Source organism: Oncorhynchus kisutch, linkage group LG11 (assembly GCF_002021735.2).
Source record: "Oncorhynchus kisutch isolate 150728-3 linkage group LG11, Okis_V2, whole genome shotgun sequence".
In the NCBI taxonomy this organism is placed as follows: Eukaryota; Metazoa; Chordata; class Actinopteri; order Salmoniformes; family Salmonidae; genus Oncorhynchus; species Oncorhynchus kisutch.
This window is the reverse complement of record NC_034184.2, coordinates 5446236-5471995: the sequence shown is the minus strand read 5'-3', so window position 1 is coordinate 5471995 and position 25760 is coordinate 5446236. Positions and strand designations below refer to the sequence as shown.

The 25760-nt window shown below is 43.0% G+C and overlaps 1 protein-coding gene across 1 annotated transcript in view; it reads left to right on the top strand.

The window, feature by feature from the left end:
• LOC109875864 (adenylosuccinate synthetase isozyme 2-like) overlaps positions 1-21937 on the top strand; it is a 36815-nt gene extending 14878 nt beyond the window's left edge. The window contains exons 2-13 of the mRNA XM_020468294.2: positions 4650-4752; positions 7495-7563; positions 9111-9161; positions 11645-11711; positions 12929-13036; positions 13150-13231; positions 13346-13472; positions 15673-15827; positions 16267-16391; positions 16560-16657; positions 17836-17985; positions 18099-21937. Coding sequence (XP_020323883.1) covers positions 4650-4752; positions 7495-7563; positions 9111-9161; positions 11645-11711; positions 12929-13036; positions 13150-13231; positions 13346-13472; positions 15673-15827; positions 16267-16391; positions 16560-16657; positions 17836-17985; positions 18099-18151 — 1188 coding nt within the window. The 3' untranslated portion in view covers positions 18152-21937. The remainder of the gene's footprint in view (positions 1-4649; positions 4753-7494; positions 7564-9110; positions 9162-11644; positions 11712-12928; positions 13037-13149; positions 13232-13345; positions 13473-15672; positions 15828-16266; positions 16392-16559; positions 16658-17835; positions 17986-18098) is intronic.
• Positions 21938-25760: the final 3823 nt, after the last annotated feature.

Here is a 25760-nt window from a genome sequence, read left to right as displayed (position 1 = left end):
GCATGTTTATATTTTGTTCAGTATACATTCATATTACACAACCCTAATACCAGAGCCTGGTCTTACCATGTCTTGTTGGTACAGTCTGGCATTGCAAGGTGATTCAAACTCCTAGTACTGTTGAAGGTACTGTATATGCGAGCAAGTGCTTTTTGTGTACCTTCTCACTTGCCGTTGAAGTTTCAAAAGCATGATGGAATGTCTGAAGACAGCAGTTAATGCATCTGCCCAAAGTTTAATCATGTCTATGCAAGTTAGATTTGGCTGTCAATAAAGATACTATATATTGGCAAGCCTAGCTAAGCCCTATGGGTTGAGTGATTACCACAACCATGGCGTCTACCTTGTGTAGCCTGAATTCAGTCTGTTTTCACAGTTTTACTTTGACAAAGTCACATGCTCTGAATTAAACATGAAATTCTTACTTATGAGCCCTTTCCCAACAATGCAGAGTCAAAGAAAGGAAATGGTAACACAATACAATCACAATGAGGCTATATACAAGGAGTACCGGTACTGAGTCAATGTGCAGAGGTACGAGGTAGCTTCAAGAGAATCTGCGCAAAAAAGAAAGGGCGTCAATACTAATAGTCCGGGTAGCCACTTGATTAATGGTTCAAGCAGTTGCCATACACACCAGGGATGCAGCTGTATAACTTTGAGGATCTAAGGCCCCATGCCAAATCTTTTCAGCTTCCTGAGGGGGAAGAGGCGTTGTCTTGCCCTCTTCAAAACTGTTTGTGTGTTTGGATAATGATGGGTCCTTAGTAATGTGGACAAGAAGGAACTTGAAGCTCTCGATGCTCTCTATTACAACCCCATCGATGTGAATGGTAAACACCTAACGTAGCTGTTATTAGGGCTGCACGACATGGTACCCTTTCCTCCACTACCATTATGAGCTATTAAACAACCTAAGTTAATTATTTATTCAGGCAGCCCTAGGAAGCTTATGATAGGGATAGGTTTTTGAGCTTTTTTGACTGTTCCGGTACTACCATTTTTTAAACATGTTTATCTATATGCCAACTTTGAGCATCAATGCCTAATTGATGATAACCGTTACAGATAACATAAATAATGAGGCAATTTAGCATACATCACAGATGTGCCATTGTAAGATACAGTAATATCAACTGGTTAAATTATATCATGGAGCACGATCTTCAAAAGGGTAGTAACCCTAGCCGTGTGGCACTTGCTTATAGAAGGCTGTGCAATGGCATAGCCTTGATTTGTTAAACAATTCTTGTTTATCTAACTGCACTGTCCAATTTACAGTAGCTATTACAGTGAAAACATACCATGCTGTTTGAAGAGTGCACAACAAACTTACCATGGCAACTGGTTTTGATACATTCACCTCTGAAGGTGAATTTACTTACTCTTGCTCTGATTTGTCATTCTCAGGGTCCCAAAGATAAAATGTAGCATAGTTTTGGTTGATGAAATACATTTTTATATTCAAATGTAGGAACTGGGTTCTAATTTTTGAACACCCATCCCTGTATCTTTTATCAGATCTAATGTTATGTTCCCCTATATTAATTTCACATTTCCACAAACTTCCAGTTTAAAAAAAAGAATATGCATATCCTTGCTTGAAGTCCTGGGCTACAGGCAGTTGGATTTGGGTATGTCATTTTAGGTGCAAATTGAAAGGGTCCAATCCTTGGAAGTTTTTAAGAACGCCTTCCTAATATTGAGTTGTGACCTTTGGCCCTCCGAATGGCCTCAATTCGTCGAGGCGTGGACTCTACAAGGTGTCGACAGCGTTCCTTACTTGATACACACAGGAAACTGAGTGTGAACTGTGTTGACACAAACCGGTGCGCCTGGCACCTACTACCGTACCCTTTTCAAAGGCACTTAAATGTGTTCTCTTGCCCATTCACCCTCTGAATTGCACATATACACAATCCATGTCTCAAAGGTTAATGAAGGATTTTTAATCAGTCTCCTGTGCTTCATCTACAAGTGATATCAATAGGGGATCATAGACTTACCAGGTGAAAGCTGTCATTGAAAGAGCATGTTTTATGCACGGTGCATGCAGGGAGTACCAGATCAATGTGCAGGGTTGGGGTATTTAAGGAACATATGCACATGAAGGCATGGTAAAGTGACTAGGCATCAGGATAGATCATAAGGTATTTAAGGTAGATGCAGTGCATTCAGAAAGTATTCAGACCCGTTGCCGTTATCCATATTTTGTTAGGTTACTGCGATTTCTAAGATTGATTAGAGGAAAAAAACTGACTACACACAATAACCAAAAATGATAAAGCAAAAACAGGTTTTTAGACATTTTTGTACATTAATTTAAAAAATACATTACATTTACATAATTCAGGCTCTTTACTCAGTACTTTGCTGAAGTGCCTTTTGTAGCAATTACATACTCGAGTCTTCTTGTGTATGACGCTTCAAGCTTGGCACACCTGTATTTGGGAGTTTCTCCCATACTTCTCTGCAGGTCCTCTCAAGCTCTGTCAGGTTGGATGGGGAGCTGCACAGCTATTTTCAGGTCTCGCCAGAGATGTTCAAGTCCGGCCTCGGGCTGGGCCACTCAAGGATAGTCAGACTTGTCCCGAACCCACTCCTGCGTTGTCTTGGCTGTGTGCTTAAGGTCATTGTCCTGTTAGACTGGGGTGGAGGTTCACCTTCTGAGGTCCAGAGTGCTCTGGAGCAGGTTTTCATCAAGGACCTCTCAGTACTTTGCTCGGTTCATCTTTGCCTTGATCCTGACTAGTCTCCCAGTCCCGCTGCTGACAAACAGCCCCACTGCATGATTCTGGGATGGTGCCAGATTTTCTCCAGATGTGACACTTGGCATTCAGGCCAAAGAGTTCAATCTTGGTTTCATCAGACTAGAGAATCTTCTTTCTCAATGTCAGTCTTTAGGTGCCTTTTTGGCAAACCCCAGAGCGTGATGCCATGTGCCTTTTACTGAAGAGTAGCTTCCAGACGGAAGAGCCACTCTACCATAAATGCCTGATTGGTGGTCCTGCAGCGCCGGTGTCCCTTTGGAAGATTCTCCCATCTACACAGAGGAGCTCTGTCAGATTGACCATCTGGTTCTTGGTCGCCTTCCTGACCAAGGCCCTTCTCCCCCGATTGCCCAGTTTGACTGGGCGTCCAGCTCTAGGAAGAGTCTTGGTGGTTTCAAACTTCTTCCATTTAAGAATGATGCATGTCACTGTTCTTCAGGACCTTCAATGCTGCAGAAATGTTTTGGTACCCTTCCCCAATCAGTTTAATTTACCACAGGGGTACTCCAAGTTGTAGAAGCATCTCAAGGATTAATGGAAACAGGAAGTGCCTGAGCTCAATTTGGAGTCTCATAGCAAAGGGTCTGATTACTCATGTAAATGAGGTATTTATTTAATTTGTAATACATTTGCAAAAAAAATCTGCACCTGTTTTTCGCTTGAACTCTTTTTTTGTATTTTACTTTTCCTCGATCTTATCGCAGCAACTTTCCAACGGACTCGAGAGGCAAGTCATGCTTCCTCAAACATGACCCACCAAACCTTGCTTCTCCCCCCGTATGCCAATGAAACCCTCCCCAACCCGGACGATGCTGGTCCAATTGTGCACCACCCTATGGGAGTCACGGACTGTTGTGACACATCCTGGGATTGAATCCGGGTCTCTAGTGACGCCTTAAGCAATACAGTGCCTTAGACTGCTGCGCAAATCGGGATGTCCGATTTAATCCATTTTAGGGTAAGGTTGTAACGTAACTGAAATTTTACAGTGCATTCGGAACGTATTCCGACCCCTTTATTGTAACAGTTTTCTTCTGGGGAAAGAGAGGCGGACCAAAATTCAGCGTGGTGGTTATTCATGTTTAATTTATAAAGACACTATACATGAATAAACTAACAAAAACAAACGTGCGAAAACCTAAACAGCCCTATCTGGTGCAAACACAGAGACAGGAACAATCACCCACAAAACCCAACACAAAACAGGCTACCTAAATATGGTTCCCAATCAGAGACAATGACTAACACCTGCCTCTGCTTGAGAACCATATCAGGCCAAACATAGAAATAGACAAACCAGACACACAACATAGAATGCCCACCCAGCTCACGTCCTAACCAACACTAAAACAAGGAAAACACATAGGAACGATGGTCAGAACGTGACATTTATGTTCTATTTAGAGGCCAATTGGCTCTAGAATCAATGTAACATGGAAAATGGCTGTGTGGGAACCCTATAAAGGTGTATAATAATTTAAAATTTTTTTGTTTTTGACAATTCATTCTTGCCGATATGGAAGATACTTTTCTTATGTTTCTGAAACCCTACCGTAAGTGATGCATGTTAACGTTTAGAGCATCTTCTGGCCAGGGGACTTTTATTAGCGTCAATGGGCGCTAGGTTGTCAGTGTCTGAATGGGCTCTTCTGATATCTGTGTCTGAGTTCCAGGGTCGGAGACTAGAGGCCAAACCACATTATCTGTACTATTATCAAATGGTACAAATATGGGTGAAAGGTTGACGTCCTTCTGCTGTATGTCCAATATTGAGTCGTGAAAAGCAAGGCCTTTCACATTGCTTATGGTGGTGTGGTGATTTATTTCATAATGTTGGATGTCTTGTCTCTCTGACTCTCCCTCTGTCCCTCTCTGCAGGGTGGTAACAATGCAGGACACACGGTGGTGGTGGACTCTGTCGAGTATGACTTCCACCTTCTACCCAGCGGCATTATCAACCCTAAGGTTACTGCTTTCATTGGTGAGTAGAACTCCGCCTCTGGTCCCCTATTTACTGGACTGAGGACTGAACAGGAAAAATGGCTGATTTCACAAGAATTGAGCTATGAAGAAATGTTAATGGTTTACTATGGTCAGTTCTCTAGTCTTTGGTTCATACATCTTTCTGTTTATTGAATCTCCTGTGCAGTTTGCATCCACACTTTCATATGCTAGCAGCTAAAATGAATGACTTCTCCCCAAATATAGCCAATCTGTATTATATCCTAATGCCACTGTCTGATACCACACAATGTGTTTGACTTGACTGGGAGCCACCTCGCAGGCTTACAGAGTGCTACAGGTCACATTTTATCTGCAGTATCATTTCGCTAATGGGCTGACTGTCTAGACCAATGGTCACCAACCGGTCGATCACGATCGGCTTGTCGATCAGGATTCAGCCTCCAGTATTTATGCTGCAGTAGTTTATGTGTCGGGGGGCTAGGGTCAGTTTGTTATATCTGGAGTACTTCTCCTGTCCTATTCGGTGTCCTGTGTGAATCTAAGTGTGCGTTCTCTAATTCTCTCCTTCTCTCTCTCTCGGAGGACCTGAGCCCTAGGACCATGCCCCAGGATTACCTGACATGACTCCTTGCTGTCCCCAGTCCACCTGGCCGTGCTGCTGCTCCAGTTTCAACTGTTCTGCCTTCTTATTATTCGAACATGCTGGTCATTTATGAACATTTGAACATCTTGGCCATGTTCTGTTTTAATCTCCACCCGGCACAGCCAGAAGAGGACTGGCCACCCCACATAGCCTGGTTCCTCTCTAGGTTTCTTCCTAGGTTTAGGCCTTTCTAGGGAGTTTTTCCTAGCCACCGTGCTTCTACACCTGCATTGCTTGCTGTTTGGGGTTTTAGGCTGGGTTTCTGTACAGCACTTTGAGATATCAGCTGATGTACGAAGGGCTATATAAATAAATTTGATTTGATTTTGTGTTCCTTTTAACATTTTATATATATATATATATATTTTTTTATTTGTCTCAGGCTGTTGGTGCTAGGTGCAGCCAATTCAGCTGCCCTGCGTGCCGGGTAGGCAAACTGTTGCCATTTCATGTGTCTGAAAGTACAAACTCTGCCTTCCCGATGGGCCTGGAGAGGAAATCAAGTGCACTATGCGACCACTGGCCAATCAGATTGTTCAGATGTCTGAGTCTGCAGTAACGTAGCAGGCAATAAAGAAATCCATGACAAAATTGATACTGATATTTCAAATGGTTTAAAGCCATGAGTAGAGACTGTCAACAAATACAGCAAAGAGCTGCTGTTTTTATGACTGAATTCATGTTTAAGTTCTTTCTCAGCTCTGTCAACACTTTGTATTCAACACTTTTATAAGCCATAAAATGTGTGTTCTTCCTATTTCCACTCAGCGCTACAACATGCAGTGCAGCAGTAATGAATGAGTAGGAAATTGTATTGAAAGGCTTGCATTGTTATTAGTGGCGTGGGTCTTCATTTATATTGAGGAATATTTCACTTTCTCTTGTTAGGTTCTAATGTCTAACTATCCTTCCCAAAGGGTCGATACAACTTCCCCCGTGGTGGTATTCAAACCATCATTCTTGCTAAGCAGGGAACTAAGTGATATGAGCCTTCAATGGTTTCTCCCCTTCAGTACTGTCACATGCAATTGTTTCCCCTGCACTCAGCCCCTCCCAAACTTCATTAGTTACAAAAGAGACATGAGGGGTGCCATAATGTTCCTATACTTTTCAGTATAACAATGTTCCAACTTTAACCCTGAATCCAAAACTCTGTTCATGGGCGTAACAACATGAATTTGTGCATGAGGCAGAAATAATGTGGTGCGACTAGAGTTTCGCCATCAGCTGGAAGACTGTCCCTTTTTGGTCAGTGTCGGTGGAGGGAAGGGAGAGCGGAGGAATGTTGAGAGACGGACCCTCAATCTGCTGCTCTCTCCCTCCGCTGAGACTGACCATCAGATGCAGGCACCATCAGCCCAGTTAAATAAACAGCAGATATGTTCAATGTATGCTCACTCAGATGTGCCTCACAAGGAATATAACAATGGATCTATTACCAGTGTCATCATTTTGAAATATCTATTTTTTTTAATGTCCCGGACAACAATGCATTGGCAGGTAAATTCATGCAAAGCCAGTATGTGGTGATAATGTATTGGTCTATAGCGTACTGCACAAACCTCATTGCTGCAGTATTGTTTTTAATTGGTTAATGATGCGTAGGCTTACATTTTTTTTGTCATGTTAATAAAAAATCAGAGCAGTAGGTTTCGGCATGCATATTGACTCAAAGGTTGGTGACCACTGGTCTAGTCTATTTTGGTGACACTTAACAAAGATGTCCTCTGGCTCTTAACCACGACTCGTCAGCAGTTGAACATATAGAATGTTAACTTGCACACTGTCTACTATTGCTCTCTAGTTGAACTCTACAGGCAGGCTTTCAGAGGGCAAAAAAGAATCCAGAGCACTGTTTGCCATGAGGAAAAAGTCATCTTGAATAAGACTTTCTATGTGCAGAAAAGGTTATTATGGCACGCTCTTCATTTATTTAATGTGTGGCCTTAATGATTGCTCAGTGGAAGAGCAGACCTGTTTTTCTAAGATCAACTTTTATTGACTAAGTATGTGTATTTAGCTCTTCATGGGAAAGTACTTTTGTTCACTTCCCTGTTTGGTTACTGATGCGTCACTTTCTCCACATCTTCCATGTTGCCTGTGTCTGTTCTGCAGGTAATGGGGTAGTGATCCACCTGCCTGGCCTCTTTGAGGAGGCTGAGAAGAATATGCGCAAAGGCAAAAGTGAGTATGAAGTAGCTATCCTGTTTTAATATTCCCTTTTACTCTGATGCCTGGAAGATTGCCGTATCGCTTAAAGCCTCTTGATTCTAGCCATCCCGGATCCGGGATCGTGAATACAGCCTCAAGCTCATTACCATAACGCAACGTTAACTATTCATGAAAATCGCAAATGAAATGAAATAAATATGCTAGCTCTCAAGCTTAGCCTTTTGTTAACAACACTGTCATCTCAGATTTTCAAAATATGCTTTTCAACCATAGCAAAACAAGCATTTGTGTAAGATTATTGATAGCTAGCGTAGCATTTAGCATAGCATTCAGCATGCAACATTTTCACAAAAACAAGAAAAGCATTCAAATAAAATAATTTACCTTTGAAGAACTTCAGATGTTTTCAATGAGGAGACTCACAGTTAGATAGCAAATGTTCAGTTTTTCCAAAAATATTATTTGTTTAGGACAAATTTCTCTGTTTTGTTCATCACGTTTAGCTAGGAAAAAAACCTGTATCCAGGAGTGTAATTATCCCCGCAACTCATTAGCATAACACAACGTTAACTATTCATGAAAATCGCAAATGAAATGAAATTAATATGCTAGCTCTCAAGCTTAGCCTTTTGTTAACAACACTGTCATCTCAGATTTTCAAAATATACTTCTCAACCATAGCAAAACAAGCATTTGTGTAACAGTATTGATAGCTAGCGTAGCATTTAGTGTTAGCATCAGCAGGCAACATTTTCACAAACAATCATTCAAATAAAATCATTTACCTTTGAAGAACTTCGGATATATTCAATGAGGAGACTCTCAGTTAGATAGCAAATGTTCAGTTTTTCCTGAAAGATTATTTGTTTAGGAGAAATCGCTCCGTTTGGTGCGTCACGTTTGGCTACCAAAAAAACCCGAAAATTCAGTCATCAAAACGACAAACTTTTTTCCAAATTAAATCCATAATATCGACTGAAACATGGCAAACGTTGTTTAGAATCAATCCTCAAGGTGTTTTTCACATATCTCTTCGATGATATATCGTTTGTGGAAGTGTGCGTTCTCTTCTGAATCTCATGGGAAAATGCCTCCAGTTGAAAATTACGAACCAATTTAGACAAAGGACACCGGGCGGACCCCTGGTAAATGTAGTCTCTTATGGCCAATCTTCCAATGATATGCCTACAAATACGTCACAATGCTGCAGACAACTTGGGGAAACGACAGAAAGGGCAGGCTCATTCCTGGCGCACTCACAGCCATATAAGGAGACAATGGAAAACAGAGCCTCAAATTCTGCTCATTTCCTGTTTGAAGTTTCATCTTGGTTTCGCCTGTAGCATGAGTTCTGTGGCACTCACAGATAATCTTTGCAGTTTTGGAAACGTCAGAGTGTTTTCTTTCCAAAGCTGTCAATTATATGCATAGTCGAGCATCTTTTCGTGACAAAATATTGCGCTTAAAAGGGGCACGTTTTTTAATCCATAAATTAAAAGAGTGCCCCCTATATCCAAGATGTTAAAGGGGCTACTGTCAGATGTCTTGTGTGTTTTCAGGTCTGGTGGGCTGGGACAAGAGGCTGATCATTTCAGACCGAGCACACATTGGTAAGCCCTGCCTCAGGCTTTTCTTTAAGGGCCTTTACATTACAACTTCAGCTGCATTATAAGCTCTATTTATTTAAAAAAAATAAAACATGTTTTTTTTAACCAGGCTAGTCAGTTAAGAACAAATTCTTATTTACAATGACTGCCTACCCCGGCCAAACACGGACAATACCGGGCCAATTGTGTGCTGCCCTATGGGACTCTGCCATGATGCAGCCTGTCTTAGACCACTGTGCCACTCGGGAGCCCCATACTCTATACTAAAGGTGTCAAACTAATGTTGTCCCGGGGGCCGCATTCGGTCTTCAACGACGTTTGGAGGACTGGACTGAATGTTATTTCATTGCTGTCCATCCATTCCATGCCATCATTTTGGGAATTTTCTACGCTCCCTGACTGTCTACAGTTTTTATTTGGTTTTAGTCATTTTAAAGTATCTTGAGTTTGTTCCACTTGCTGGCCTGGATTGGATCCCCTCACAATGTTTGACACCCCTGCTCTATACTCTACTATATAGAACGTTACAGGACTACAGTTCATGGGAATAATGAGTCAGCTTTATCTCTTTTCCGTCAATGTTTTTATTTTCATCATAAATGCATTCCAATTGTCACATTTTGAAAAGCAGAGCTTATCATACTTTATCCCATAGGGGACGGCACACAATTGGCCCAGCGCCGTCCGGGTTTGGCCGGGGTAGGCCGTCATTGTAAATAAGAATTTGTTCTTATCTGGCTTGCCTAGTTACTTTTTTTTTAAATCAAAAGTTGGGCTCTTAGTTAGTGAATACCACTGCCAGGGTCTGTGCAAAGCTGCTGCCCAGAAGAGATCCAAAAATGCTGTGTGACTTGGAGGCTTTCATGGAGAACATGTTTCTGTTATTTGGGGGAGGGGGGGGGGTGAAGGTGGCCAATTGATTAGCTTAGCTGTTTAAGGAACCTTATGTATTTTGTACATAGAGTACATTTACATCTGAGTCATTTAGCAGATTCTCTTATCCAGAGTGACTTAGTGCATTCTTAAGATGGCTAGGTGAGACAACCACATATCAGTCATGGTAAGTAGATTTTTTCCCCCAAAGTAGCTATAAGGAGGGGTTGATTTGACCAAAGATGCACTCCGAAGACCTGTTTTAAATCAAATGTTACATAAATCTTGTTCACTCTGACTTAAGCTTTTTTGTTGTTGTGAAAAGCAGAATGTCTTAGACTCTTAGACTTTTATTAGGCTACATTATTCAGTGTTCTCATCCCCCCCCCCCCCCCTTAGCCCAACCGTGGTCCATTTTATTCTATAAAGAGGTGTGGAGGGAAAAGGGAAATTAGATTTTTACACACAGAAATGACTGAATTGTTTGTTGCATTATCTGTCCTTTGAGCCTGTTTGGTTTACCCTTTAAGTGGTAAACTCTACTCCACTAGACTTGTTGTTCAGAGAGCCTTTAGATGTTTGGTCCGTGTGCTCAGTGTCAGAAGTGCCAAACTGTCCAGTCAGCGCAGCGAGAAATTCCCCAAAAAGGACCCTACTTATAAACCGCTTTTGCTCAGTAGTGCCTTAGCTTTAGGGACTATAGGGCCCAACAAAATTCTGAAATGCATAGTAGGGAATCCACTAAATGTATTGAACATGTATTAGTTTGCCCAAGTTTATCATAAGACATGAACAAATGAATCAGTGATTTGTATTTCCTGCAACTTTCTGAAGAGACCATGAGAATTCCCTGTGTATGTGCAGTGGGCTTGTTTACCACGTTGTGTAGCCGTTAGCGACGATGTTAATAAAGTCTTCTGGTAGCTGGAAAGGCTTTCCTAAAAACCATCTCAATGAAATATTAACTACAAAGTAGCCTATGCTTACCTGGCAGAATGATATCATTTTTATCCATCCAGTAAATATTTGTTTTGCAAACTACCATCACGTGTGCTACAAAACACCCCTAAAAACAGCCTCTTGCTGGTGCACAGTGGAATTAAAGGGTAACTAAGCGAAAAAAGAACAATTTTTTTTTTCCCTCAGACCTTAAAAGTAATCTCCTGATGTGGTTTAAGCATTGCTGTGTACTTAGAAATCCAAATGAGTTTTTCTATCAAAAAAGTGAGTTTTGAGGGCGAAAAACCTGAAACTAAATGGAGAAAATGCAGAATTTATACGATACTGTAGTCCCAAAAGCGGCCTTGCGAAGGCTCTACTAAGCAAAAAAGGGAATTGGGCAAAAGATATCTGATTTCATATGGCCCCTGTGAGAAAGAGGGGTCATTTCTGACTGGAAGAGCGCAACAGACACTACTGCTCACTTCCCTTCATGGGTTTTAAAATGAAGGAATGATGTTGGAACTGTTGTGGATTCTCCAACCAATCCAATGCCTTTAAATGAGTGTCGAGTGCACAAGGGAACACTTCCAGGGAGATAATTGGGATACTACGCTAGGTTTTAGTGAGGTGACCAGGATTGTGAGTTTGCCCTTCTCTTCCTCCTCCCACAGTGTTTGATTTCCATCAAGCGGTCGACGGTGTGCAAGAGCAGCAGAGACAAGAGCAAGCGGGCAAGAAGTAAGAACCCCGCCACCTGTCATTCTCCTGGTTTATGGCTCAGTAATGGTTCAGCTTGCAGCAGTGCTGTAAAACATCATTTTGGGGGGTTGAATGTGTAGTATATTAGCCCTTCCATGCATCCAGCCTTGTAAGATGAAACAACTGTAACTGGCTCCAGCTTGAATGCAGAGCTGAAAAACATGATTCCCTTCCTATGGCGGATACGCAGTATAAATCTTTTCAGCATAAAGTCTAGCTACCATAAGTACTGGAACAACCTCAACTGACTGAAGTCTCCAAAGATGTAAATTATGAAATATCCCAATGTTGTTCTCTGCACCGGTGTTGTGGAGCGGTTTTAACAGTTTTGCCTTGTGCGTTCTGCCTGAAAGAATTGGCTGTGATTAGCCACATTTCTCTCATACTGTAGTCTGGGGTTTATTCCATATTCAGGAATAGCAAACAAATCCTACACTAATGTAGCTATTGCAGGTTCCTGTTTGTTACCAGTTAGTCATGGAGCTATTGCAGGTTACTACTGTTACCTGTTAGTCATGTGATAGAGACACCCAATCTGGTTCTGAGAAGAAGTTAGGAAGGACGGTTTAGATACAGGACAGCACTCTGATATACAGGGCATTTTAAGCTTTTGTTCAGGATCAAAATAAGCACACTGTCCTGATTTTGAGTTCTTGTGTAAAACAGGCTTATATAGGCTTATATTATCAGTTATGGTGTTGAAATTCCACAAGGCTTTACAACTTCACTCTTACCTCGGAGAACAGAGGCTTAGATTAGATCTCCTGCAGTAACAGCATGACTTGTTCCAGGAGTCTCGTGGTGGACCTGTGTTATTTTTCTGTCTTGCTGGAGGGTTTCGTACTCATGATACCCTGTCTCTGCTCCAGAAGACCACTTATATCCTCACTGATAAGGTCTTTCTCACATGAGAAGTCATCCCCACATCAGACCAGGGACGTTACGTCACCAGACATCCCCTAGCAGCACCATGTGACTGTGATGATGCTCTCCAACCCTCACGGCAGCGCCATTGTTTCAGTCAGCAGCAGGCGGTGTTCCAGACCCATAAACACTACTTACAATAGTAGCTACTTCCCTACAACTCCATCACGTCTGACCTTACACAGTCACACACAAATACATGTTGAAGGACCGGTGTGTGTGGTTGATGTCAAGGCAGTGACTCCGTATTGTTCCCTGTATTCCACACCCAGCCTCGGAACAACGAAAAAGGGGATTGGCCCAGTGTACTCAGCCAAAGCAGCCCGCAGTGGCCTCCGGATATGTGACCTCATGTCTGACTTCACGCAGTTCTCTGAAAGGTGAGGGTGTGGCCTTGTCCTCATGGCCAATAATGGCTATCCTCCTGTTAGTCAGAGTACAACTAGCTCTGGTAAGATTCAAATGGAATTGTATTGACGTCTATCCTCTGTAGATTTAAAGTCTTAGCCTCGCAGTATCAGTCTATGTACCCGACCCTGGTGATTGACATCGATGGAGAGTTGTGCAAGTTGAAGGTCAGAATCAGGTCCTCCATATCAGTTGAATAAACAGATCACTGGATACATTATGTCCTTCCTACATTTCAGTGTATTTTTAGGGTTACGTGTGTGTGTGGTGTTCTTGTCCAGGATTACGTGGAGAAGTTAAAGCATATGGTGAAAGATGGCGTCTTCTACATGTACGAGGCCCTACATGGACCTCCCAAAAAGATCCTGGTAGAAGGAGCCAACGCTGCCCTCTTAGATATTGACTTTGGTGAGTATCCCCCACTATGGCATAATGTCAATTAACCCCTTTCACTGTGTCAATTGCCAATTAACCCCCATTGAACTGATCAAGCTAACAAACGGATGGTCTTCAAGAAGTCGGCTGGAAATTCAAGCCGTTTTTACTGGTGAGTTAACTCTACTGAAACAGTTGTATCGGAGCTGTCATAAGGATTGGAACAACCTGTTCACTGCTCCGAACACCAGAGAGCACTCTTATACTGTGCATGACTCTGAGCTATGCTGTCTAGTGTCACTTTCAGATATTTCTGTCACAAAGCATGCCGTAGTCCATAAACACAACTGCTGAAGTAGAGGGTTGCTATTTACTGACGGTCACCATTTTCTTTTTCCTTGACACAATGGTAGTAGGTGAAAGGAGGTATCATATGGCTTTGCTAATGTTTTGCATAAAGGAGAATGTTTTTTGTTTTTGCACCTATGCAGACATTTATGGGTGGGATTTCTCAACCCCTCTGATCTGAAAGGCCCATTAACCTGGACTGGAAAATCCACCTCTGTTTAATCACATCTGACAGGGAGATTGTTTGCATGTCATGTTAAGACTGAAGCATTTAGTTTCCTTTACTTGTATTACAAGCTATAGTACCAGTCAAAAGTTTGGACACACCTACTCATTCAAGAGTTTTTATTTTGACTATTTTCTACATTGTAGAATAATAGTGAAGACATCAACTATGAAATAACACATGGAATCGTGTAGTAACCAAGAAAGGTTAAACAAATCAAATATATTTGAGATTCTTCAAATAGCCACCCTTTGCCTTGATGATAGCTTTGCACACTCTGGGCATTCTCTCAACTAGCTTCATAAGGTAGTCACCTGGAATGCATTTCAATGAACAGGTGTACCTTGTGAATTTGCAGAATTTCTTTCCTTAATGCATTTGCGCCAATCAGTTGTTGTGACAAGGTAGGGGTGGTATACTGACGATATCCCTGTTTGGTAAAAGACCAAGTCCATATTATGGCAAGAACAGCTCAAATAAACAAATAAATGACAGTCCATCATTCATTTAAAACATGAAGATCAGTCAATCTGGAAGATTTCAAGAAAAACCAAGCACTATGATGAAACTGTCTCTCATGAGGACCGCCACAGGAATGGAAGACACAGTTACCTCTGCTGGAGAGGATACGTTCATTAGAGTTACCAGCCTCAGAAATTGCAGCCCAAATAAATGTTTCATAGAGTTCTAGTAACAAACACATCTCAACATCAACTGTTCAGAGGAGACTGTGCGAATCAGGCCTTCATGGTTGAATTGCTGCCAAGAAACCACTAATGCACATCCACCAATAAGAAAAAAAGACTTGCTTGGGCCAGGAAACACGTGCAATGGACATTTAGTCCAGTGGAAATCTGTCCTTTTGGTCCGATGAGTCCAAATTTGAGTTTTGGTTCTAACCGCCGTGTCTTTGTGAGACGCGAAGTAGGTGAACGGATGATCTCTGCATGTGTGGTTCCCACCGTGAAGCTTGGAGGAGGCGGTGTGGGGGTGCTTTGCTGGTGACACTGGGATTTATTTAGAATTCAAGGGATACTTAACCAGCATGGCTACCACAGCATTCTGCAGCGATACACCTTCCCATCTGGTTTGCGCGTTGTGAGGCTATCATTTGTTTTTCAACAGGACAATGACCCAACACACCTCCAGGCTGTGTAAGGGTTATTTGATCAAGAAGGAGAGTGATGGAGTGCTGCATCTGATGACCTGGCCTCCACAATCACCTGACCTCAACCCAGTTGGGATGAGTTGGACCACATTGTGAAGGAAAAGCAGTCAACAAGTGCTCCACATATGTGGGAACTCCTTCAAGACTGACAAAGCATTCCAGGTGAAGCTGGTTGAGCGTATGCCAAGAGTGTGCAAAGCTGTCGGGGCAAAAAGGGTGGCTACTTTGAAGAATCTCAAATATAAAATACATTTATGATTTGTTAAACACTTTTTGTTTTGGTTACCACTTGATTCCATCTGTGTTTCAAAGTTTTGATGTCTTCACTATTCGGCAATGTAGAAAATACTGGTACTGTATGTTAATACAGTCATTGCTATGATAATCATCTGCTGTAACTTGACTGCAGCACCAATGCATTGTCATGTCTTATTTGAGGAAGACCGAAGGAAATAAGATGGTGTTGTATCCCTTTGGCATGTTGGTTTCAGGAACATACCCTTTCGTGACCTCGTCTAACTGCACAGTAGGCGGGGTGTGCACGGGCCTAGGCATGCCGCCTCAGAACGTGGGTGAGGTGTACGGCGTGGTCAAGGCCTACACCACCCGGGTTGGCATCGGAGCCTTTCCCTCTGAGCAGTTCAATGTAAGAATGTCAGCCTGTCTACCTTGAGGGAAGCCAGGCCTTAATGTCTTTGACCGCTGCAGGCTACAGTCATATTGGTTCACATGGCTGTGTTTCCTGCTTCGCTGTATCCAGTGTGAGTAGACTGTAGTGTCAATGTGGGGGGTATGGCATAGTTGCTGATTGAGTCATCAGAGTTCTGAAATCCAGTGTGTATTCTGTGAACATCACAGGCAGAGGCATGCGACTGTGTGGGTGTCAAACAGTTTTGGGAACAATAATTGGTTGTTAAACAGCTCCCTCTGGTGGAGCTTGTGAAATAATCCATAGAATAACGGAACTTCCAGTTTCTTCACCTGGACAGGACAGAGAATGGCGACATTTTAAAACTTGACATGGCCATGGTTTACGTTGTCAGTGATCTTAAAGTGATTATTGAGTGCGTCTTTCCTTCTTGAAGGACGTTGGGGAGCTCCTGCAGACGAGGGGGAAAGAAGTGGGTGTGACCACGGGCCGTAAAAGGAGATGCGGTTGGCTGGACCTCGTGCTCATCAAATATGCCCACATGATTAACGGCTTCACTGCGTGAGTTCCCACTCCCTCAACTCTGTACTGTCCATCACCACACCTCCCTCTTTTTACCTACGGTCTCAGTATACTTGAATAGACCTTATCAGCATTGTACAGATCCTGCATTTGGGTGTTGGTAACATGCCTGCTAACCTCCCAATGTTCTGTTGTCCTCCTGTTCAGCTTAGCTCTCACCAAGCTAGACATCTTGGATGTGCTCCCTGAGATCAAAGTTGGTGTGTCATACTCTGTGGATGGTGAAAATATACCTCATTTTCCAGGTAGGCTGGATGAAGTGAACCAGATAAGGGGGCATATTATATGCCTAATTGCATTATTCCCCCAAAAAACAATGCTTTATTGTCACATAAATGTGAAATGTGTTTTACATGGTCGGCCATAGTAGTATTTGTATTTAATAAGGATCCCCATGTAGTTCCTGCCAAATCAGCAGCTACTCTTCCTGGGGTCCAGCAACATTAAGGCACTTAACACATTTAATACATTACATTTCACAACACATTGTGTTGTCTCAGACCACTACTCTACTATCACATCTACAATCACTATATATGTGTGTGTGTGTGTAGATTGCGTGTCTTATCATGTGTGTCTCTTCACAGTCCACGAGGTTCCATAAGGCGTATTGTAATTTTTGTTCAATCTGATTATGCTGCTTGCTTCAGTTACCTGATGTGGAATAGAGTTCCATGTAGTCATGGCTATTTGTAGTACTGTGCACCTCCCATAGTCTGTTCTGGACTTGGGGACTGTGAAGAGACCTCAGGTGGCATGTCTTGTGGGGTATGCTGGGTGTCGGCGCTGTGTGCTAGTAGTTTAAAGACACCTCGGTGCTTTCGACATGTCAATACCTCTGACTTCATCACTAGTTGTTTTTGTGAATCTCTCTTCCACTTTCAGCTAGGAGAGATTGACATGCATATTATTGTTAGCTCTGTGTACATCCAAGGGCCAGCCGTGCTTCCCTGTTCTGAGCCAATTGCAATTTCCCTTAGTCCCTCTTTGTGGCACCTGACCACATGACTGAAAAGTAGTCCAGGTGTGACAACTAGGGCATGTAGGGCCTGCCTTGTTGATAGTGTTAAGAAGGCAGAGCTGTGCATTTATTATGGACATGCCTCTTCCCATCTTAGCTACTATCAATATGTTTTGACCATGACTGTTTACAATCCAGGGTTAATCCAAGCAGTTTAGTCTCCTCAACTTGCTTAATATATGGTGCTCCTTGAACCAATTAGGTGTAAGTGCCTTGCTCAAGAGCGCACAGATTGATTTTTCACCTTGTCAGCTCGGGTATTTGAACTAGTAACCTTTCGGTCACTGGCCCAACGCTCTAACCGCTAGGCTACCTGCCAATACCCCGCTCAGCTGCCACCAAGTCTGATCTTAAGATGTTTATGGTAGCCAATGGCCTGACATTGTCCCCACCTCTCCCCAGCCAACCAGGAAGTCTTACAAAGTGTTGAGGTTCAGTATGCCACCCTGCCAGGTTGGAACAGTGACACCTCTGCCGTCAGAACGTTCGATGAGCTGCCAGAGAACGCCCAGAAATATGTCCGCTACATTGAGGAGCACCTCGGTGTGCCCGGTAAGAACCCCCCCCCACCACCTTCATGTCCAGTTGTAGAGGTCATAGGTATATCTGGAGACATTTGGTGTTTTTATTGGTAAAGCTTTTCAATAACTCCTCTTCACCTGCAGTGAAATGGATTGGAGTCGGAAAATCTCGGGAGTCCATGATCCAGATCTTCTAAGACCTTCTCCTCCAGACCACACCCTCAGTCCCCTCTCCCTACCTCTGGATGGCTGCCTGGTTCCAGGGGCCTGTGGCCTGGGAAGGTGGTCTATGCTGCATGACCCCCCCCCCCCATTGGAGACTCTTCAAAATTGCCCCTCTGGTTGTTAAGATGGTATTACACTTCAGTTGCTTGCCAGCCTACACCTGTTTCTCCCCATGTATGGCTTGTGAGAAAGCCCCCTCTTCTGGCCTTTCTGGATCTGCTCTTCTGCCACACTTGCACATGCACTACATACACACTCCTATCCATTCAATATCCCCATATTCCAACCTCTGATCCAGATGTGTGACACAGTCATTGACCCGTCTACAAGCCAATGTCAGACTGTTCGGTATGACCATGTGTACAGAGCTGCAGTGGAACTTGGTTGATTCATTAACAGATATTTTGTGGCTGTACTGTGATGAATTCACTTGTGCCCGTTTGTGTAGATGTATTCTTTATACCTAGCATGAGCCCATGGCCATGATACAGCCCTCTAGCAACTACAGATTCCATGTGTTCTGCATGGACAACGGTCCCTGACGATACCAGTCTCTGTATTCAAATTGCAGAAAATGTAGAATCTGTTTGTTGTTACAAAGACCTTGTTCCCAGCAACATAACTGGAACGAAGCCATTATGCAAGAAAATACATTTAGGTTCCATTACAATCTTAAATGGGCCTTTTGGAGGTGTCGCAATCAAACAACCTCTTCATTTCCCCAGTTGACTAGAAATGTTGTCTCATTTCAAAGCAGTAAAAAGTTGTACTACTAAACAGTGAGCAGTTTAGGTCAGTTAGCATGTTGATGGGTCATCTTGCTATCAAACTCCACATTTGAAATGAGTCATGAATGCAATCCTAAATTTAAGCTCCAACGCAAACACGATGTAGATATGCTAAACTCTAGTCTCAGGACTTCTACACGATCATATCAGTGTATATTTTATTTCTATGGTTGATTCTGTTCTGCTACTATTAGACGTGTGGGTGTTTCTGCAGATGTAGTGTATTAGACAGCAGATTGTCTCCTGACTCAGTGACCACTGTAACACGTGTTTCCCGTTTGTATATTAGTGATTGAAATAGAACTATCTAAATATTTAAAATTAAAGACATTAAATGATCTTGCCTGTAAAAATATGGATTGAATATATAAACCTCATTGGCTCAATTATGAAATAAAAATAGTTACGGGGAGAGGCATGTGTTCAAGTTCAACCTTGTACATGAGGTGCCTATTCATGTAGAATGGGAAATTGCTAAAAAATGAGTTTGCCTTTTATCTGCAGGTCTCTACAGAGATGGGTGTAGACTGCTGTGAAAGAAGGGCTTTCTACATTGGTGGTGGAGTGCTTTCTCTTTTTTTTATATGTGGATGTGTCAGACTAGTGTCAGACCCCTTCCCCTTTTCCACAGGAATGTTTTTTTTGTTTGTTACAGCCTTATTCTAATACGGATTAAATTCAATGTTTTCCTCATCAATCTACACACAATACCCCATAATGACTACGTGAAAACAGGTTATTAGAAATGTTTGCACATTTATACAAAATAAATACCTTCTCTACATAAGTGTTCAGACCCTTTGCTATGAGACTCTAAATTGAGCTCACGTGCATCCTGTTTCCATTGATCACCCCTGAGTTGTTTCTACAACTTGATTGTACCTGTGGTAAATTCAATTGATTGATTGGACATGATTTGGAAAGGTGCACACGCCTGTCTAAGGTCCCACAGTTGTCAGTGCAAAAACCAAGCCATGAGGTTGAAGGAATTGGCCGTAGAGCTCGAGACAGGATTGTGTCGAGGTACAGATTTGCATAATTTAAGGTCCCAAGAACAGTGGCCTCCATTGTTCTTAAATGGAAGAAGTTTGGAAACCACCAAGACTCTTCCTAGAGCTGGCTGCCCAGCCAAACTGGGCAATCGGGGGAGAAGGACCTTGGTCAGGAAGGTGACCGAGAATCCGATGGTCACTCTGACAGCTCCAGAGTTTCTCTGTGGAGATGGGCGTACTTTCCAGAAGGACAACCATCTCTGCAGCACTCCACCAACCAGGCCTTTCTGGTAGAGTGGCCAAGCGGAAGCTACACTTCGGTAAAATTCACATGACCACCCGCTTGGAGTTTGCCAAAAGGCACCTAAAGGACTCTCGGACCATGAAACAAGATTATCTGGTCTGATGAAACCAAGATTGAACTCTTTGGCCTGAATGCCAAGCGTCACGTCTGGAGGAAACCTGGCACCATCCCTAGGGTGATGCGTGGTGGTGGCAGCATCATGCTGTGAAGATGCTCTCAGCAGCAGGGAGTGGGAGACGAGTCAGGATTGAGGGAAAGCTGAACGGAGCAAAGTACAGATGTCCTTGATTAACGCGTGCTCAGGACCTCAGACTGGGGTGAAGGTTCACCTTCCAACAGTACAACGACTCTAAGCCCACAGCCAAGACAACGCAGGAGTGGCTTCGGGACAAGTCTCAATGTCCTTGAGTGGCCTGGACTTGAACCCGATTAAACATCTCTGGCGAGACCTAAAAATAACTGCAACGACACTCCCCATCCAACCTAACATGGCTTGAGAGGATCTGCAGAGAAGAATGGTGCCAACCTTGTAGCATCATACCCAAGAAGACTCGAGGCTGTAATGGCTGCCAAAGGTGCTTCAACAAAGTACTGAGTAAAGGGCCTGAATACTTATGTAAATGTAATATTTACAATTCTAAACCTGTTGCTTTGTCATTATGGGGCATTGTGGAGCTTGATGAGGGGGGGGGGGGGGGGGGCACACACCTATAAATCAGTTTTTAGAATAGGGCTTTAACGTAACAATGTTGAGGCGTCTGAATACTTTCCGAATGCACTTTAGTTAGTGTCGGGTACATTCTTGCATAACTGCTCTACTGAAAACGGTGATCTCTTAGCTTAGCTTATGTTAACTGGTAAAGTCTGTTTCATTGTTCCATGTGGATTTTAAGATATGTTATTTTAGTGGCCTTAAATGTTAACCTGGGCCTTGTATGTCAGAGGTATTCAGGCATCTTTCTTTTCTACCTTGAGGCTCATCTGGAAATGAGTGGATAGGTCAAAAGAAGGCTACACCAAAGCTTTCACCTACACTACAGTGATGTCCTCAAGGAAGGAAGGGTGTATTTTATAAATAGTCAAAACAGGGTCCAGGTCTTACCCTCCCTGTGTAGTGTCTTGTAGGTGGCTTAGTATTGTGTTCTCTATCCCACCACATCAGCTCAACATGGCATGCTTAACATTGTTGTTTGAGTGGGATCCAAACAACTTTGTCAGTTAATTAGGCTTTGAGGAGCAATGTGTAAAATGAATTGACAACGAGCCTCCTTCAGCCAAAAACAAATGTGTGGGGTGCAAAAGGAGTTTTTGATGCTTTGAGACAAAGGGATGAAATGTAGAGTACAGTGGATCCTGATCCAGGTGAAAAATCCAGATTTTGTTAGATGTTTGCTGTACAGTGTGTTTTCTTCCCAGCACTACCTTCCAAAGTCACTAAACTCAGTAATAATTTTAATTAGTGCCATTTTAAAAGAAACATTCATTGGCTTGATGACTAGGTTTTAATCTAACTCTACTTTTTATCCTGTTTTCATTTGAACATTGCACATGTTAACATTTGGTCTTTTGTTTTGAGACTATTTACCTACTTTCAGTTTAATTTCAATATTAAACAATTGTTAATACAACCCTAGAACAAGATTCCAACGAATAAATTAAACATGAGAAACATCATCAGTAGTTTTTTTTACATTTCAAATTCATCGATGTCTGTTCTAGGGGGGTCAAATGTTTTCTGTTTCTCAACTGTCTTTGAAGAGCAGCTTAACTCTCATGGCACCCCCCCCCCCCCCACCACCACCAGGGTCAGAATCAGCCAAGCTATCTGTCTCGCCTAGCAATCTTAACACAACTACATTAATTGTTAGAATTGCCTGTGTACTTTGTTACAGGGCCACCAGAGGGAGTTGTTTACCTTTGAATACTCTCATTTTTACCGCTAGGTATACATGGTACTGGCTGAGAATTAAAATACTACTCTGAACAAAAAGATACATGCAACAATTTCTAAGAATTGACTCAGTTTATATAAGGAAATCAGTCAATATAAATAAATTAGATCTTTATGGATTTCACATGACTGGGAAAACAAATGATTCTGTTGATCAGACTGTTTGTGGCCTATGAATGTTGTCCCACAATGGCTGTGCGACATTGCTGGATATTGGCATAAACTGGAACACACTGCTGTACATGTTGATCCAGAGCTTCCCAAACAGGCTCAATGGGTGACATATCTGGTGAGTATGCAGACCACGGAAGAATTTGAACATTTTCAGCTTCAAGGAATTGTGTACAGATCCTTGCAACATGGAGCTGGGCATTATCATGCTGAAACATGAGGTGATGGCGGCGGATTAATGGCACAACAATGGGCCTAAGGATCAAATGGTATCTGCATTCAAAGCGTATGCCTGCCCGTACCATAGCCCCACCGCCACCATGGGGCACTCTGTTCACAACATTGACATCAGCAAACCGCTGGCCCACACACGCTATCTGCCCAGTACAGTTGAAATAGTAATTAATCTGTGATGAGCGCACTTCTCGGGTGTGCTAATGGCCATCGAAGGTGAGCATTTGTCCACTAAAATCCGTTCAAGACACTGGTGAGGCCGACGAGCATGCAGACGAGCGCTTCCCTGAGACAGTTTCTGACATTTGTGCAGAAATTCGTAGGTTTTGCAAACCCAGAGTTTCATAAGCTGTCTGAGTGGCTCGTCTGACTGTCCCGCAGGTGAGGAAAATGGATGTAGAGATCCTAAGCTGGCGTGGTTACACGTGGTCTGCGGTTGTGAGGCTGCTTGGACGTACTGCCAAATTCTCTAAAACAACATTCGAGGCGGCTTATGTTAGAGAAATTAACATTCTCTGGCAACAGCTCTGGTGTACATTTCTGCAGGCAGCATGCCAATTGCATGGCCCCTCAACTTGAGACATCTGTGGCATTGTGATAACTGCAAAATTTAGTGGACTTTTGTCCCCAGCACAAGGTGCACCTGTATAATGATCATGCTGTTTAATCAGATTATTGATATGCCACACCTGTCAGGTGGATGAATTATCTTGGAAATGAGAAATGCTCACTAATGGGGATGAAAACAAATTGCACAAAATATGAGAGATTAGCTTTTATGGACATTTCTGGGATCTTTGTGTGTTTACAATGCATTTGGAATGTATTCAGACCCCTTGAATTTTCCACATTTTGTTATGTTACAGCCATTTTCTAAAACTGATTAAATTGTTTTTTCCCCTCATCAATCTACACACTACCCCATAATGACAAAGCAAATTTATAAAAATGTAAAAAATGAAGGGACATTTCCGTAAGTATTCAGAAACTTTACTCAGTACTTTGTTGAAGCACCTTTGGCAGTAATTACAGCCTCGAGTCTTCTTGGGTATGGCGCTACAAGGTTGGCACCTCTATTCAGAGAGATTCTTCCCTGCAGATCCTCTCAAGCTCTGTCAGGTTGGATGGATGGGAGCGTCGCTGCACAGCTATTTTCAGGTCTCTCCAGAGATGTTCGATCAGGTTTAAGTCCGGGCTCTGGCTGGGCCACTCAGGGACATTGAGACTTGTCCCGAAGCCACTCCTGCGTTGTCTTGGCTGTGTGCTTAGGGTCAGTGTCCTATTGGAAGGTGAACCTGGAGTCTGGAGGTCCTGAGTGCTCTGGAGCAAGTTTTCATCAAGGATCTCTCTGTACTTTGCTGTGTTCATTTTTGCCTCGATCCTGATTAGTCTCCCAGTCCCTGCCACTGAAAGACATGCCCACAGCATGATGCTGCCACCACCGTGCTTCACCGTAGGGATGGTGCCAGGTTTCCATGCCTTGGCATAATCCTGTCTCGGAGCTCTACAGACAATTATTTAGACCTAATGCTTGGTTTTTGCACTGTCAACTGTGGGACATTATATAGACAGGTGTGTGCCTTTCCAGATAATGTCCAATCAATTGAATTTACCACAGGTGGACTCCAAGTTGTAACATCTCAAGGATGATCAAAGAAAACAGGATGTGGTCATCCTGTCTGGGTTGGCGCCCCCCCTTGGGTTGTGCCATGGCGGAGATCTTTGTGGGCTATACTCGGCCCTGTCTCAGGATGGTAAGTTGGTGGTTGAAGATATCCCTCTAGTGGTGTGGGGGCTGTGCTTTGGCAAAGTGGGTGGGGTTTATCCTTCCTGTTTGGCCCTGTCCGGGGGTGTCCTCGGATGGGTCCACAGTGTCTCCTGACCCCTCCTGTCTCAGCCTCCAGTATTTATGCTGCAGTAGTTTGTGTCGGGGGGCTAGGGTCAGTGTGTTATATCTGGAGTACTTCTCCTGTCCTATTCAGTGTCCTATGTGAATCTAAGTGTGCGTTCTCTAATTCTCTCCTTCTCTCTCTCGGAGGACCTGAGTCCTAGGACCATGCCCCAGGATTACCTGACATGATGACTCCTTGCTGTCCCCAGTCCACCTGGCCGTGCTACTGCTCCAGTTTCAACTGTTCTGCCTTCTTATTATTCGAACATGCTGATAATTTATGAACATTTGAACATCTTGGCCATGTTCTGTTTTAATCTCCACCCGGCACAGCCAGAAGAGGACTGGCCACCCCACATAGCCTGGTTCCTCTCTAGGTTTCTTCCTAGGTTTTGGCCTTTCTAGGGAGTTTTTCCTAGCCACCGTGCTTCTACACCTGCATTGCTTGCTGTTTGGGGTTTTAGGCTGGGTTTCTGTACAGCACTTTGAGATATCAGCTGATGTACGAAGGGCTATATAAGTAACTTTGATTTGATTTGATGCACCTGAGCTCAATCTCGAGTCTCATAGCAAAGGGTCTGAATACTTATTTGCACAAGGTATTTGTTTTATTTGTTTTAATTTTTTGCCTGTTTTCGCTTGGCCATTATAGGGTATTGTGTGTAGATTGCTGAGAATGTTTTATTTAATGCCGTTTAGAATAAGGCTGTAATGTAAAAAATATGGAAAAAGTTAAGGGGTCTGAATACCTACCAAATCCCTTTTTTTTTTTTTTTTTCTCCAGTGTATTTAGTCGACCTTATGACTCCTGGCTCATTTCCCTTGTTTTGCCAAGTTTCCTCTGATAGTTGACTACATCTAAGTAAAACCACATTTATTCCAGTCATGGTCGAAGCTGAAGGATGATGAAACTCCAACCATTGTTTGTGATTCCAGGGAAATAGATAAGAACAGCTGATCATTGCCCACAAATATACCAAATGCCACTTGACAAGCATGTATGTATCCCCTTCATAAAACAAGCAGCTGGATTGTATGAGCAGTCCCAGGTAGACCACATCACACAGTGGCCTGGCCAAGGCTGTTGCTTCTCTTTCCGGTTTGGATGTTAAGTATTTGCGTCTAACCTCAGTGTTGTGGCCACTCTCCAGGGCTCTCCACTTTGTTTGCCCTTCATATTTAAATCCTCTTGTATGGCCTCTGTTTGCCAGCAACCACTGTATTATACTAGAGAGGAAAGGAAGTTCTAT